The following is a 13701-nucleotide window of genomic DNA, read 5'->3' as shown; positions in this document are numbered from 1 at the left end:
GGCTTTATTGATTATTCTGTCAAGCATTTAAAGTTAACATAATAACTTGTTAGTTGTCAGAATTTTATTCTTTTAGTAAATTGGACAATTTCTTCTACCTCTTTTTTTACAATTTTGTTTTCCTGTTTTCAGAGTTTGCTGAGGCTGACAGTTTCTTCTGTTTTACAAACTTAATGTCAGAGATTCGAGACAACTTTATCAAAACACTTGATGATTCACAGTGTGGAATAGGTAAGTATATAGAAGTGTTAAGAATGGTGTTTCAAAATTGAGATTGAGGCATATTGAATGACTTGTGTTGAATGTCTATGGGTCAGATTAAGGTCACGGTGATCAAGAGACTGGTGAATACAGAGTATTGTGTGCAAGTACAGATTAACACGTGCATATGTACATTTCTTTATATGTATTTCAGATAACTTAATGAATTATTGAAGAGGACAGACTGCGTTTAAGTATACAGTCAAACTTTGTTTTCTCGAACTCAGATAATTTGTACACCACCCTTGGATCGAAATCACCATCAGGTCCTGACAATATTCCTACTGGTTTATAATATATATTGTTTGATATCGCGAATTGCCGATAAGTAGAATAAATTTCGACGCTCCCATCAAGTTAAAGAGAACAAAGCTCGACTGTATACAGAAAGGTCAGATGTAATTTTAAGCTTTTTATAGATGGCTCATAATTTTACTTCAGCATTTGTATCTTAGGTAACTTGATGAATCAGCTGATGACCACACTGAAAGAGACAGACTCAACTTTGTGGTATAAACTGAAAGAGCAGGACCTAAAGCCACAATTTTATGCCTTTAGATGGCTCACACTTTTACTGTCTCAGGAATTTCCATTGCCAGGTAAAGCTTATGCTCTAAACTTTAGCGAAACTATTGTCTTTTTCAATTTTTTTTCTGTAAAGTTAAGGGTTTGAGGGGTATGATTTTGTTCTATTCCTACTTTCAGTTTTCTCTCAGTAGGTCTAAGTTTAGAAAAGTTGGTTTGGAGACCACTCTCAGAACACAGCATTGCCATTGGTCAATTTTAAATGTATGCTCAGAAACAACCAGTGAGAAGCTGGGTTTTGTGACTGGTCATCAAATTTACTTTATGATATTTAACACTAGACTGTGAATTAGAAAGAGATTTTTGCACTAGATGGATATTTTCTGTGATGGTTTGACAGAAGCTAATAAGTCTAACCGGATTAGACCATTTTAAGATTCATATGAGAAAGTTCTCAATTGCAGAAAGCAGCGGAGTACAAAATCTATGAACAATAGTTAGTTTAACAGGCTACCAACGAGTAACTGTCAGGCCTAGGAGGGGGGAAACATGACATTTCTTTAGAAAAATTTATTCCTGCATGAAGCATTGCACTCCATATTATACTCTGAATTAAACTTTGAGAAAATTTATGTAAAGAACTTAATTTTTGGTTTTCAACCTTTGAAGAATTGATGGAACTTGTTGTTTTTGTTGTTGTTGTTTTCAATTAAATTTCATGCATTGTCTGAATTACAAAATACGTGTAAAGTTATCTCCCAGTGCACACTTGGTGTAAGGTGATGTTTTCTAGCACCAGAGAAAATACTGGAAATTCTAACTTGGTAAGCAAGAGTCTTGTCAGTAAAGTTTACTGTGTACAGAAGCTTCACTGTAAGTTAATTGTTCCATTTTATTAGTTCCACTATTCAAAGAATAGTCTTAGACTAGCTATTTCTACTCACCCTGGCGTCTTTGTCAGCATCACACCTTGGTTAAAGTTTTGCATGCAAGTACATATGGCTGTCATTTAAAGGCATAAAGTTTTCTTCTTCTTTGTCAGTTACCAACCTCACTAGGTCAAGTCCCATAACTCTGACATGTATTTTGGTCAAATTATGCCCCCTTTTGTGCTTAGAAAATCCTGCTTAAAGTTTTATATGCAAGTCTCCAAATCTAATACAGATATTGAATTTAAACTTCACATTATAAAGCTAAGTCAGATAACTCTGACATTCATGTTTGCCAAATTATGTCCCCTTTTCGAACTTCTTGTTAAAGTTTTGCATGCAAGTTACTATCTCCAAACTTAATGCAGATACTGGATTGAAACTCTAGATATTTTAACATTTAGGATAATATTCCTGCTTCTGGGACAACAATACATATAGTCAAGCATTGGCTGTCTTACAGACGGCTCTTCTGTATGATTTACTGTAACAATTTTTCTTGTATATTTACAGATGTGTTACGTATCTGGGACTCGTTGTTTGCGGATGATAAACGTTTTAATTTCCTGATCAAAGTAGGATGTGCAATGTTGCTGTAAGTTGCTTTAAAGTGACAAATGTCCAGATTTATCGTAAATAGTACTCACCTGATTAGCTCAATAGGGAGAGCAGATCTGCGGATGGCAGCGTGGTGAGTTCGATTCTTGGGTGATGCACATGTTCTTTGTGACTATTTGATAAAAGACATTGTGTCTGAAATCATTCGTCCTCTATTTCTGATTCATGTGGGGAAGTTTACAGTTACATGCGGAGAACAGGTTTGTACAGATACTGAATCCAGGCACAATGGTTAGTTTAACTGCTCGCGGCTAAATAACTGATCAACTGTTGAAAAACAGCATTAAACCGAAAAGAAACAAAAAACTAATTTGTTGGTAATTGTTCGGGTCATTGTTGCTTTATAGAGTAATCTATGAATATGTTTTAGAACAGTGGTCTTCCCGGAAAGTTCAGGGCTTAAACGAAAAATATTTAACAGGAAGTAATCAATCAGCACCATAATTAAACCACCATCAATTACCTATAATTGATTCATCAAGAAAGGAGGGGCCTCCGTGGCCGAGTGGTTACGGTCGCTGACTTAGAATCACTTGCCCCTCACTGACGTGGGTTCGAGCCTAGCACGGGACATTTAATTCTTCATGTTAGGAAGCCATCCAGCTGGCTATCAAAGCTGGAAAGTCGCCATATGACCAATACTTGTGTTGATGTGACATTAAACCAAACAAACAAACATCATCAAGAGAGGACATTTTAAAGAATGTTTTGACAACCACAAGTTTTGGCTGCGCTACATTGAAGCATCCAGATCTTTCTAGACATATGTTAATGTTTATGTTTAACTGTACATTTGATATTGAAGTCAATTATGCTTCTTTTTATAGGTTGTTGAAACAAGATTTACTCATGGGTGACTTTCCACATAATATGAAACTTGTTCAGGTAAGTGTATACATATACTGCATTTTAAATGTGAGTCAACAAAGTTAAAAAGGACCTTTTATTAATGTGGTAATGAATATCTTGAAAACAGATATTTTTTTTTGCAATGCAAAACATACTTTAATAGTTTCTCATCATATCAGTTTTGTGTTTTTACACAGTAAAGGTTCTACAAATGTCTAATTTTCTTCAAGATGGCCCCTTTTGGAGATGACAACCAAGATGACAGTTCTTCCTCCTGGTACTGGTTTTTAGCTCAACAAAGCAAGAAGTGTTTGGGTGCGCCATTGTGATTGCTCACCATCCGTCATCCATCTGACCATAGTCTGTCCGTCCTTCCGCCCATCTGTCTGTCCTTACTGTTATTAAAACTACATCTCTGAAACCATTTGACAGAAATTGATTAACCTTTTCCTGGATGCTTTTTGGGTTATCCTCTTTCAAAACTGTTTAACCTGTTACACTTGGTTGCATATAGGGGCCAACAGAGCTAAAAATAGAAAAAAACTTCATACAACATCGCTTCCTAAACCTCTTTTCCAATTTTGAAAGAATTTCACACAAATGGTGCATTGAAGACCTCCTGATTATTCCAAGTCGTTGAGAAACATGGCTAATAGGTGATGTGGTCACTTTTCACTGTTTGAAATTATCATCTCATATCATTGTCCCAATATGGACAGTTCTTAAGGGATGAGAAAAACCTATAAACAACGGACCATTTACTGCCTAAATAGCCTTGTAGAAGAGTGTCAGCTTGGAATGATGGAGGTTGTGGGTTGGACCCCCGGCTGAGTCATACCAAAGACATGAAAAGTAGTACCGGTAGCTCCCTAACTTGGCTCTCTTCATTTAAAGGGAAACTGGCTTTTCTCTTCTTTCCTCGATGGCTTCCATGAGGAATGAGGTGTTGCGAGTACTTGATAAAAGTCGTAGAACTTGCTTAACAATCAACTATAAAGTCACTAGTATAAACTAACTATTGTTAGGAAGGAGAACCTGTATAATATGGACATATTTCTAGATTAAGCATTTTTACAAAATTATTTATGATTAATTTCTTTCAGAATTTTCCATATACAACAATTGATGTTCAGGTTGTGATAAAGAAAGCTGTGGAAATCAGGTAAGATGAAACATTTGCGTAGAATTGATATAAAAACTGTTTCCAATATTACTGTATCATTGTATGATGTTGAAAGAATACTGTTGAGGTTTTCTATGGATGATTGGTTAAGTTATAGGCATCCATGTGTGCGTCCATGGGTGCATCAGTGAATGCAAAAAATAGTGTCCTGCCTACAATTTTGCTTTGCTGTGTCATATATTGAAACTTGGCACAGTTAGCCACAAAAAACAAGACAACATGTCACATGAAAAATCCAGGCCCCTAACTAAAGGTCAAGGTCACACTTAGAGGTTAAAGATTTAAGGTCATTTTTCCTCTCCGCTTTATAGCTTTGTTATGCATGCATTGATATTCAAATACCAGGCACATTTTCCATAACAAGACAACATGTTGCATTCAAGACCCATACTCCTACCTTTGAATTCAAGGAAACACTTTGACATCAAAATTCTTTAATATTTCTTGTCTAGTCTATATCTTGTATGAATGGATGTATGTTCAAGTATCTTACCATAAATATTTACCATAACTAGACAGTGTGTTGCATTTACCTACACCCCTAGGTGAAAGGTCAAGTTCACCGTTAAAGGTAAATAATTCATTTTTCTTGTCCAGTCTCTAACTTTTGTACATTTGTGTACATAGATGGATAGAAGGTGTTATGTCATTTTTTTTGTCATATAGCTTTTAACTTTTATACACATACAGTAAAAGTATATTAAGAAAAAAAAAACTTTCAAAAGTACAATCTTTCACCATAACAAGGGGATGCAGTATTTAATCAATTAATGACAAAATAAAAAGTTACGATAATTTTCTTTTTCTGTCTATAAGTTCAGTCAGATTGCCATCACATGACTCACATGTGTGGCATAACTTCACATGGTGGGGGCATCAGTGACCTATTGATATTTCATGTATTATATATGCATCTATTTCTTAATCCTTGTCATGCCTGACATGATTGATTCTGCCTTTGCAACCAGTGTAGGTCATGATCAGCCTGCACATCAGTGCAGTCTGATCAAAATCTGCACTCTTCCCCATTCAGTCAGTATATTTTTGGTTAGCACCCTTTCTAACAGTTAATAATACTGTCCAATTATAGAAATTTAGCAGGGTAAGTGTTAAAATGTTAGAATAGTTTCTTGTGGATTGAAGTATACATAAAAGTTGAGTTTTTAGGAAATAGTAGTGCCACAAACACCCTTATTTTCCAGTTTTACTAGGATAAAATATATTTGTATGTGTTTAAATGTTATCTTTTCCAGATGATGAAAAACTCATTCAGGACTGTGATAAATAAAACAGAGTGCTGCCACGTTGCCATGTGATTGCTCAATGCATGAATAGAACAAGAACTGTCAGTGAGATTATAGATTTCATCACAAACTAGAACATGTTGTGATCTCATGCTCGCCCAGTCAGCCATTGTATATACATCTATATTTGTGTTATGTAGAGCATACCCCACCCACCTATTAATTCATGTATAACTTACAAAGATATTTGTCAGGAAACATAATAATTCAAATCGAGGGTTGAGCAGAAAACTGTTGCAGCTTGCTGAATTTAAAGGAGAGTTAATATAGTTTTCCATTAAACTCTCATTCTTCCATTTAACTCTCATATAATATGCTTGTTTTCAGCAAGCCCTTATTAAATCAGGAGGCTCGCTTTTGAAATGTTGGAAAGCAACTTGTGTTACAAAGACCAGTCTAAAGATTCTAGCATTTAATGATTTTCATTCAACTCCATCTTTAAATTGACCTATGGCAGGGTAGAAGTCTTAGACTGGTCTACAAACTCAAGATTTTTATCTCAAACCTATAGTTCAAGTAACATGTTAGTCTTACTAACCTATAGTTCAAGTAACATGATAGTCTTACAAACCTATAGTTGAAACAACATTATAGTCTTACAAACTATATAGTTGAAGTAAAATGATAGGCTTACAAACTTGGTTGAAGTAACGTGATAGTCTTACAAACCTATAGTTGAAGTAACATGTTAGTCTTACAAACCTATAGTTCAAGTAACATGATAGTCTTACAAACCTATGGTTGAAACAACATGATAGTCTTACAAACCTATGATAAAACAACATTATAGTCTTACAAACTTGGTTGAAGTCTTACAAACCTGTAGTTGAAGTAACATGTTAGTCTTACAAACCTATAGTTCAAGTAACATGATAGTCTTACAAACCTATGGTTGAAACAACATGATAGTCTTACAAACCTATGGTTGAAACAACATTATAGTCTTACAAACTTGGTTGAAGTCTTACAAACCTGTAGTTGAAGTAACATGTTACTCTTACAAACCTATAGTTGAAGTAACATGTTAGTCTTACAAGTAACATGATAGTCTTGACACGTCATGGTATATAATTGTTTTGTAGTATTTAAAACTGAAAAGATTCTGTTTCATTTACTGATGCCTTTAAATGAAAGTCAGGTTTTCTTTTGCATTTCTTAATGAAGTTGGTATGAATGGGAGACTTTGGTCAGTTATCTCCCTTTCATACTCTCTAGAGTAAGTAGGTCCTTTCATTTGGATTACTCTGTCGTTATCGCTTTGTTATTTGTCACAATATGATGTAAATGAAGCTAAGATATTGATCATCATGTCTATTGCTTTAATTATGCCTTTAGCTACATATTCTACAAACACTCTAGTGTCTAATTTTGACATTTCAGACATTTAATTTAACAACCATGCAAGATATCTCACATCTAAGAACTGATATCTTTAACACAGACAAAACAGTGATAAAGTCAGAGGATTCCAAATGACGGGACTAACTTACAGTTTTATTATCTTGGACATAATCCAATAAGGGAGGCAATTTGAAGCTCACTAAAGTCCCTCATTGAATAAATAATTGTGCATAATTTTTTATCAAGTTATATGCAGGAGCTCTGCAGAACTGCAGAACTAGGATCTCAGTATTTCTGTTGCCATATTCTGATATTTCTGGATACAAAAAAAAATATGATAAACCTATTTATACTGTATGAATGATATTCAATGGAATGACACCATTGATATGAAATTTTACATGTTGAGATGTGACATCCCTGGTCCCTTTGATAAGAAATAGAGAATGAAATATGCAATGCAATCATTAGAAATTACTGTATACACGTATAGGGAAACTGATATCATTCCATTACTTTATGTTCCATGTTTAAAGTTACTATAACTGATTATTTTATTTATTTTTCACTTCTGTGACATGTACCTCATACTAAACTGTACCTCGCTCTGTTAAATTCATTTTCTTATTTTTTTAAGTTTGTTAAATCTCCCTGATTTTATAAAACGTGATTTTATGCCAGGATGTAAAAAATTTCTTAGACCGACGTTACTTGCATTGGTTATTCTCAATGTTAGCAGTGAAGTCTGGACTTTCCTAACTATGGTGCCTCTTAATAGTGCAATAAGTTGTCTGTGTTTAGTGTAAAAATCAAATGTTACAGTTTGACTATGTAGGTGAATAATTGACCTCGGTATTGCAATTTTCATACAGTATTTTAAATATCTACTGCATAATATACGACTACCGGTACATACATTTTAAAAACTGCTGCCTGGTTTATGTACAACTTGAAAACTTTCTTTTCTTCAAAATGAAGAAAGAAAGAGATTATTTGCAATTATTTTCCAATATTGTACTTGCTCATGTAAAGAAGTGTTAAGCTAAAACTGTTAATACAACCAGAACTGCATGAAATATATGTTTACCAACAGAATGTGATATGTTGAAAGCATAAATAAATTCTGATCAATATATTCTATGACGAAGACTGAATTTATATCACCTGGTTGGGAATTTGACATTAATTTAAGTCGGTGTCAGATGTGAAATCAAAATGTACATAATTTTGTTTGTAGCAAAAAAGTAATTAAATGTATAATCTGGTATACAATATAGTATATGATCATGTAACTACTTGACTGATTGTGTTTCAATGAAATGTTTTCTGCTCAGTATGAGCATATTTTTTCCAGTTTGTTTGATTACAGTACTGGTGAACTGGCCTTATCTACCATCTCACTGGCTGTTTATTACGTTTTTTTTTTAACTATACATGTATATCTGACTTCAACGTACATTGGTAGATATGGTCAGTTCACAGCCTAGTGGTACATGTATATACATGTATTTCTGCCATTCTTTTTAGAAAAGTTGTGGCCCTTGTGTGGTTTTCTCGATTTGAAATTTTCCATAAAAATTTAGCATAGAATAAACGGGCTAAAAAAAGTCACTTCACAAGAGAAAACCAGTCCAGACATCTGCTTCGTGTGAACGTTCAAAAATTACTTTAACACGCGTTTTTTTTCAGTGAAGTATTGAAATATTAATAAGTGGTATTTTTCTAATAACTGAAAGTGATAAATATCAAAAATATATTTCACTGGGGTGAAAAGTATTGAATATAAACAATTTGGTAAAAACATGAAAGGAAAAGACAAACGGTTTGTCAAATATCTTTCAGTCTTAGAATACTTGCGATATCCTGTACGAAAATAGGACCTGTTTTACAGCTGTTAAACGTCAGTAAAAGACCTGTATTTTGAAATTACAGCTGTAAAAGACCTGTAAGTGGAAAAATGATCAGAAATAGCCTCTACAGTTGAAATTTGCAGGGGTAAAATATGAAGGTCTCTATTTATAGCTGTAAACATTTTACTGTAGGAAGTTAGAGCTGTAAACTGGTCATGTCTCAAAATTACATCTGTAACATTTTTGGAGGGAAGCACGAGTATTGTCAGCCATCTTTAAAGCACTTTGGCGGGATATAACTGAAATTCACACAGACATCACCTCTTCTAAACTTTTGGAATATAAAGTGGTATAGAGTAAGTACAGATGTTTTATTGTACATTATAGCTGTACAAGGGCATGTATAAGTACATACATTAACTATTTAATCTATACTGGAAGCCGATAAGTTTAAAAGAAATAATTTCAAGATTGCCATATGTTTTCTTGACTGACAATCAAAGTTTTATAAACAAGATCTGCATATGTTCTACTTTGTGTATCATACTCTTGAATTTTGCAGTTACTTACTGTAAACATACCACATATGGTGCTTTACTTACTAGATCATTTATTTTGCCATTTTCATAGTAATTGCTACCTTATCTAGAAAATTGTAATTCATCCTAAAACTTTTTGTACCTCTTCTTTCGTCCCTTAAAATAATGCCCTCTTTTTCAATACCTATAATATTTCTACAGCTGTAGACTTTTTAGCATTTTTACAGATGTAACTTTTTCATTTTTACAGCTGTAATTTGTTTTACAGGTGTAGCTCATTTACATATTTCGAACTGTTTTACAGTCGTTTCACAGCTGTAAATTGATGTCTACAGCTGTTAAATCAATGCTATTACATAAATTCTACATGAGTGTAAATTTGAAATAAGCATGACTGTTATTTTGAACAAAAATACAGTTCTTTTACAGCTGTAACATTTCGAACAGGATATGGTGTTTACTCAATGGAAGATATATCAGTCTAACACTAAAACAAACAAATAATCTCTTTTGTTTTTATGATTATTTACGGCCAAAACTCATATGGGCTATTTATCCAGAATACTGTTTCCCTGGTTTTTAAGCGTGCCAGTTGCAACACATTTCACTGGACGCTATTCCAAATATTAGTTATTTCATATGGCGGAGGTTAGGTCAAACTAAGGACCCCTGGTTCCGTAGTCAGTGTTCCCATTGGAGCACTGCATCCGCTATGAAATATCTTCAGGATGACTATATGATAAATGTTGCGGATAAATGTGTCTGTTCGATTAATTTAATCAAGCATTGCCAAGCATGTCGCCTTTTGACGATCACTTGGTATTACCATCTCCTCTTGATTTGCATAATGGAGGTAATTGTCTGACAATATTCCAGTGCTACAGAAGTAGAAAAAGTCAAAGTTATACACCAATATCATTAATAGACACATTCTGTAAACCAATGCATTTGATTGACACGAATTGCATCATTTAGGGAAAGTGAAAATAAAATTGGTTATAAGTTTTCCTCTTGACGGACAACAGTCTGATTTTCAAAAACCGGGAAACTCATCACCATCTTGAATAGAAGACTTGATCTCATTAAACATATTGTGAACATTTACCATTTACATCATAACTAATCAACGGTTGCCATAAGGCAAGTCTGCCAATAGGATCACTTTACTGTAGTCAATAAAACAACGTAATGGGTTCTCACTTCTAGAAAAATAAAACAAAATCAGCATTTTCAACGAAAATAATGTGACCAACTGCGCTGTACTTTTTCTTTTTCTAAAACTTGTATGTAATCAAACATCTGAAGTAAAATATGATTCCAGTTACAAATTCAGGCGATTATTTAGAAATGAGGTGAACAGCTTGCCAAAAACAACTATATATAGTTATGTCGCTGTAAATGTCAGCATCACTCATTTCTCTGTTATTCTTACTGAGCAGTTTAATTATCCCCCCCCCCCCCCGTCTGAAAACATCAAGAAAAATGAAAAGTTAAGTATAAGATTATTAAACAAATTACACATATAGAAGGAAACATAACCTCTTTAGAATGTTTCAAATAATCATTCAAAATATTACCTAAACAGATGGAGATTTTTTTTCAGGGAATGAATGGTTGCAAGTGAACAGCTTCAGCGAATGAAGAGTTTAATTCTTTTTTTAAGTATGGCAATCCATTGAGATTAGCAGCTTCAAAATGGGCCCTTTCCGTATTTAGATTTAAATTGAGCTGATTAATATGTTGAAAAGTATTTCAAAAGTGTTTCTCTTAGTCTAGTAATCTTATTTAAAACAGTTTCTTTTTCACACGTGTATTTGTTGGAAACACCTGTAAGATTTGGGTTTGTGTGTGTGTGGGGGGGGGGGGGGGGGGGGGGGGGGGGGGGGGGGGGGGGGGGGAAGGAAGGTAGGGTCACATGTTTCTCAAACCGTTCAATTTTTAAATTACCTCAGCAGCAAATGTAATCACTTTCTTATAAACGTTTCTACTACATGAAATTAAAACATCATTATTTCCTGCAAACCTTAAATGCACTTAATCTTGCCCACCAGATAATGTTTCCTATATTCTTAACTCGACTCATTATTTTTTTACTTACTCTTTTGAATTTCATATATTTTTGATGTTTTAAAAATCCACATTTATCAGCTGTGTCAACAAAACTTTAGAACTCTTTTCTGTCAACTGATTAACAGCAGTATCTGTGTAATTCTTGCTACTACAAAAAGCAAATAATTGACTTGAGAGACCATTCAATGTTGTGCCATAAAACTCATTCACAAATTTTGCGGCCTGTAACTTGACCTATACTGATTTAACTTTATTTTTCTGGTCAACAATACCACCTTTAACATCAGAATCATCATCAGCTACATTATATTTAACCCCTCTTGTAAGCAAGGAAACAAATTTGATTAATTTGTTGCAGATTGGAGGATATTGAATCAAAATTCAAGCATTAGAATGCTTGACTTTGGGGAAATGTTCACCTGATAATAAAATACAATCAAGAAGACTATTCTAACTAACACGTGTTAATACAAATAAAGACGTCAGGGTGCAATAGTACACAAATTAACAGGTCTATATCCGTAATTGTTGACAAAATCCTTGTCAGCTTTGAATAGTTCAATATGAAAAGCAAGATACCACAGAATATCTTTATTTAAAGTAATCAAAATTTTCTTCAACGCTGAACTTATCAATCATATTGTATTGTCCAACTGTGTTTCTATAATGCAAAAAATGTCCTATTTTTGCAACACAAACATTAAAAAACACACATTTCAATAGTATGTCAATAGATAAAAACATTATATATTGTTATGTGCAAAGCTACTAGTATTAGCTTTATCACACTGAGATTTCAAAAATAACCATACCTTGCACACACTCCTATGAATATTTTGTCTACAATAAGATAACAAGTGTTTTTAACACAATCAGTCCAGCTTAGACAAAATGTATACAAATTAATTTTACTTTATTTTCATAAATATCCTTATTTTACGCCAGAGACATCAAGAAATACGTCACTATGAATAATTTGATTAGAACATATTACATGACATTATACCAGATTTATATAGCGCCTTTTATGACATGTTCAAAGGCTCTTTACATAGTACAAAGGCAGCCACTAGTCCACTGTCATTTGTAATCCCGCTTGAAAGTAGTTTAGATATACAGCCACATATACAAAACTATTCCTTGGTCTAAGACAAAAATAATATGTATGTATCTCTTCTGGGGACCGCGACTGGGTCCGGAAAAGACGTCATCAATATGGCGACCGATTACGAAAATTATACTGCTGAATAAAATGTCTGGCAAAAAAAATCAGCAAAATCGCATATTATAATATCGGATATCATGTCATTAAACAAGCCAATGTGACATTTCAAATGTTTATATTTACGCTTTCTCAGAAAAGAATATATTTAATTTATTTAAACAGTTTTATTTGTATCTCACCCACTTAATTTACAATGCATTTTTACACGCCGCTTCTACCTCTTGATATTAATTATTTTCGACTTTTCTTATGGTATTGAATTTGAAAGATGATTATTTCCGAAAATTACAAAAAATTTAACAAACAATAAGGGAGTATAAGTTACCAATATCTGCTTTAAATAAGTACCTAGAAGAAAGTGAATTTCACGAAAAGTCAGTACAAAGCTCTAATTATAAGATTATGTGCAAAATACATGTATTGTTTGCATTTTTATCTTGATCAGATGTAAGCATTATGCCAGTAGAACTTTTACAGATTCTTTTTAACTGAATGCAAGTGTTATCTTCATGATAGTCTTCGTAATTACTCAAAATTACTGGTTTATCATATTCATTCAAACTTGACATCAACACTGAGAGTGTTTTACTCAATTCGTCTTCAGCTCCGCGATTACAAACCTATCTACAAACAGTATTATTTATTACCCCTGCATTTAAAACGTTCTGAGTTGAACATGGGCTTTCGGCAATTACGTTCAGCTAACTGCAAAAGGAAGGGCATCATGGACAGGTGGTAATGTTGTAACAACTGGATCATAGCAATCATTTCATTCATTTCTTCTCTGCAACTGAAACTAAACAAATCCGAGATGTAATATACATTGATTCATGGAAATGCAACGTTTCAACAAAATAGCCTCCGTCTGTAACTGTATCAATGCAGCAATTCATGTATAGTTTAGAACATGATAAATACATAAACAAGGTAAAGCATAAAGACAGCAAACTGAAAATGTAAAAATAGCCACAACGCCTGCAAAACAACGCTGTGGTATTCAAACTGTG

General features: G+C 33.6%; 1 protein-coding gene across 1 annotated transcript in view; it reads left to right on the top strand.

Moving 5' to 3' along the window:
- Positions 1 to 7807, top strand: part of LOC123557443 (TBC1 domain family member 13-like) — a 37700-nt gene extending 29893 nt beyond the window's left edge. Inside the window, exons 10-15 of the mRNA XM_053525583.1 lie at positions 133 to 231; positions 717 to 860; positions 2229 to 2310; positions 3161 to 3218; positions 4286 to 4344; positions 5619 to 7807. Of these exons, the coding sequence (XP_053381558.1) occupies positions 133 to 231; positions 717 to 860; positions 2229 to 2310; positions 3161 to 3218; positions 4286 to 4344; positions 5619 to 5622 (446 nt within the window). The 3' untranslated portion in view covers positions 5623 to 7807. The remainder of the gene's footprint in view (positions 1 to 132; positions 232 to 716; positions 861 to 2228; positions 2311 to 3160; positions 3219 to 4285; positions 4345 to 5618) is intronic.
- Positions 7808 to 13701: the final 5894 nt, after the last annotated feature.

The sequence above is a fragment of the Mercenaria mercenaria genome, chromosome 15, assembly GCF_021730395.1.
Source record: "Mercenaria mercenaria strain notata chromosome 15, MADL_Memer_1, whole genome shotgun sequence".
Taxonomy (NCBI): domain Eukaryota; kingdom Metazoa; phylum Mollusca; class Bivalvia; order Venerida; family Veneridae; genus Mercenaria; species Mercenaria mercenaria.
This window is presented reverse-complemented; position numbering and strand designations above follow the sequence as displayed.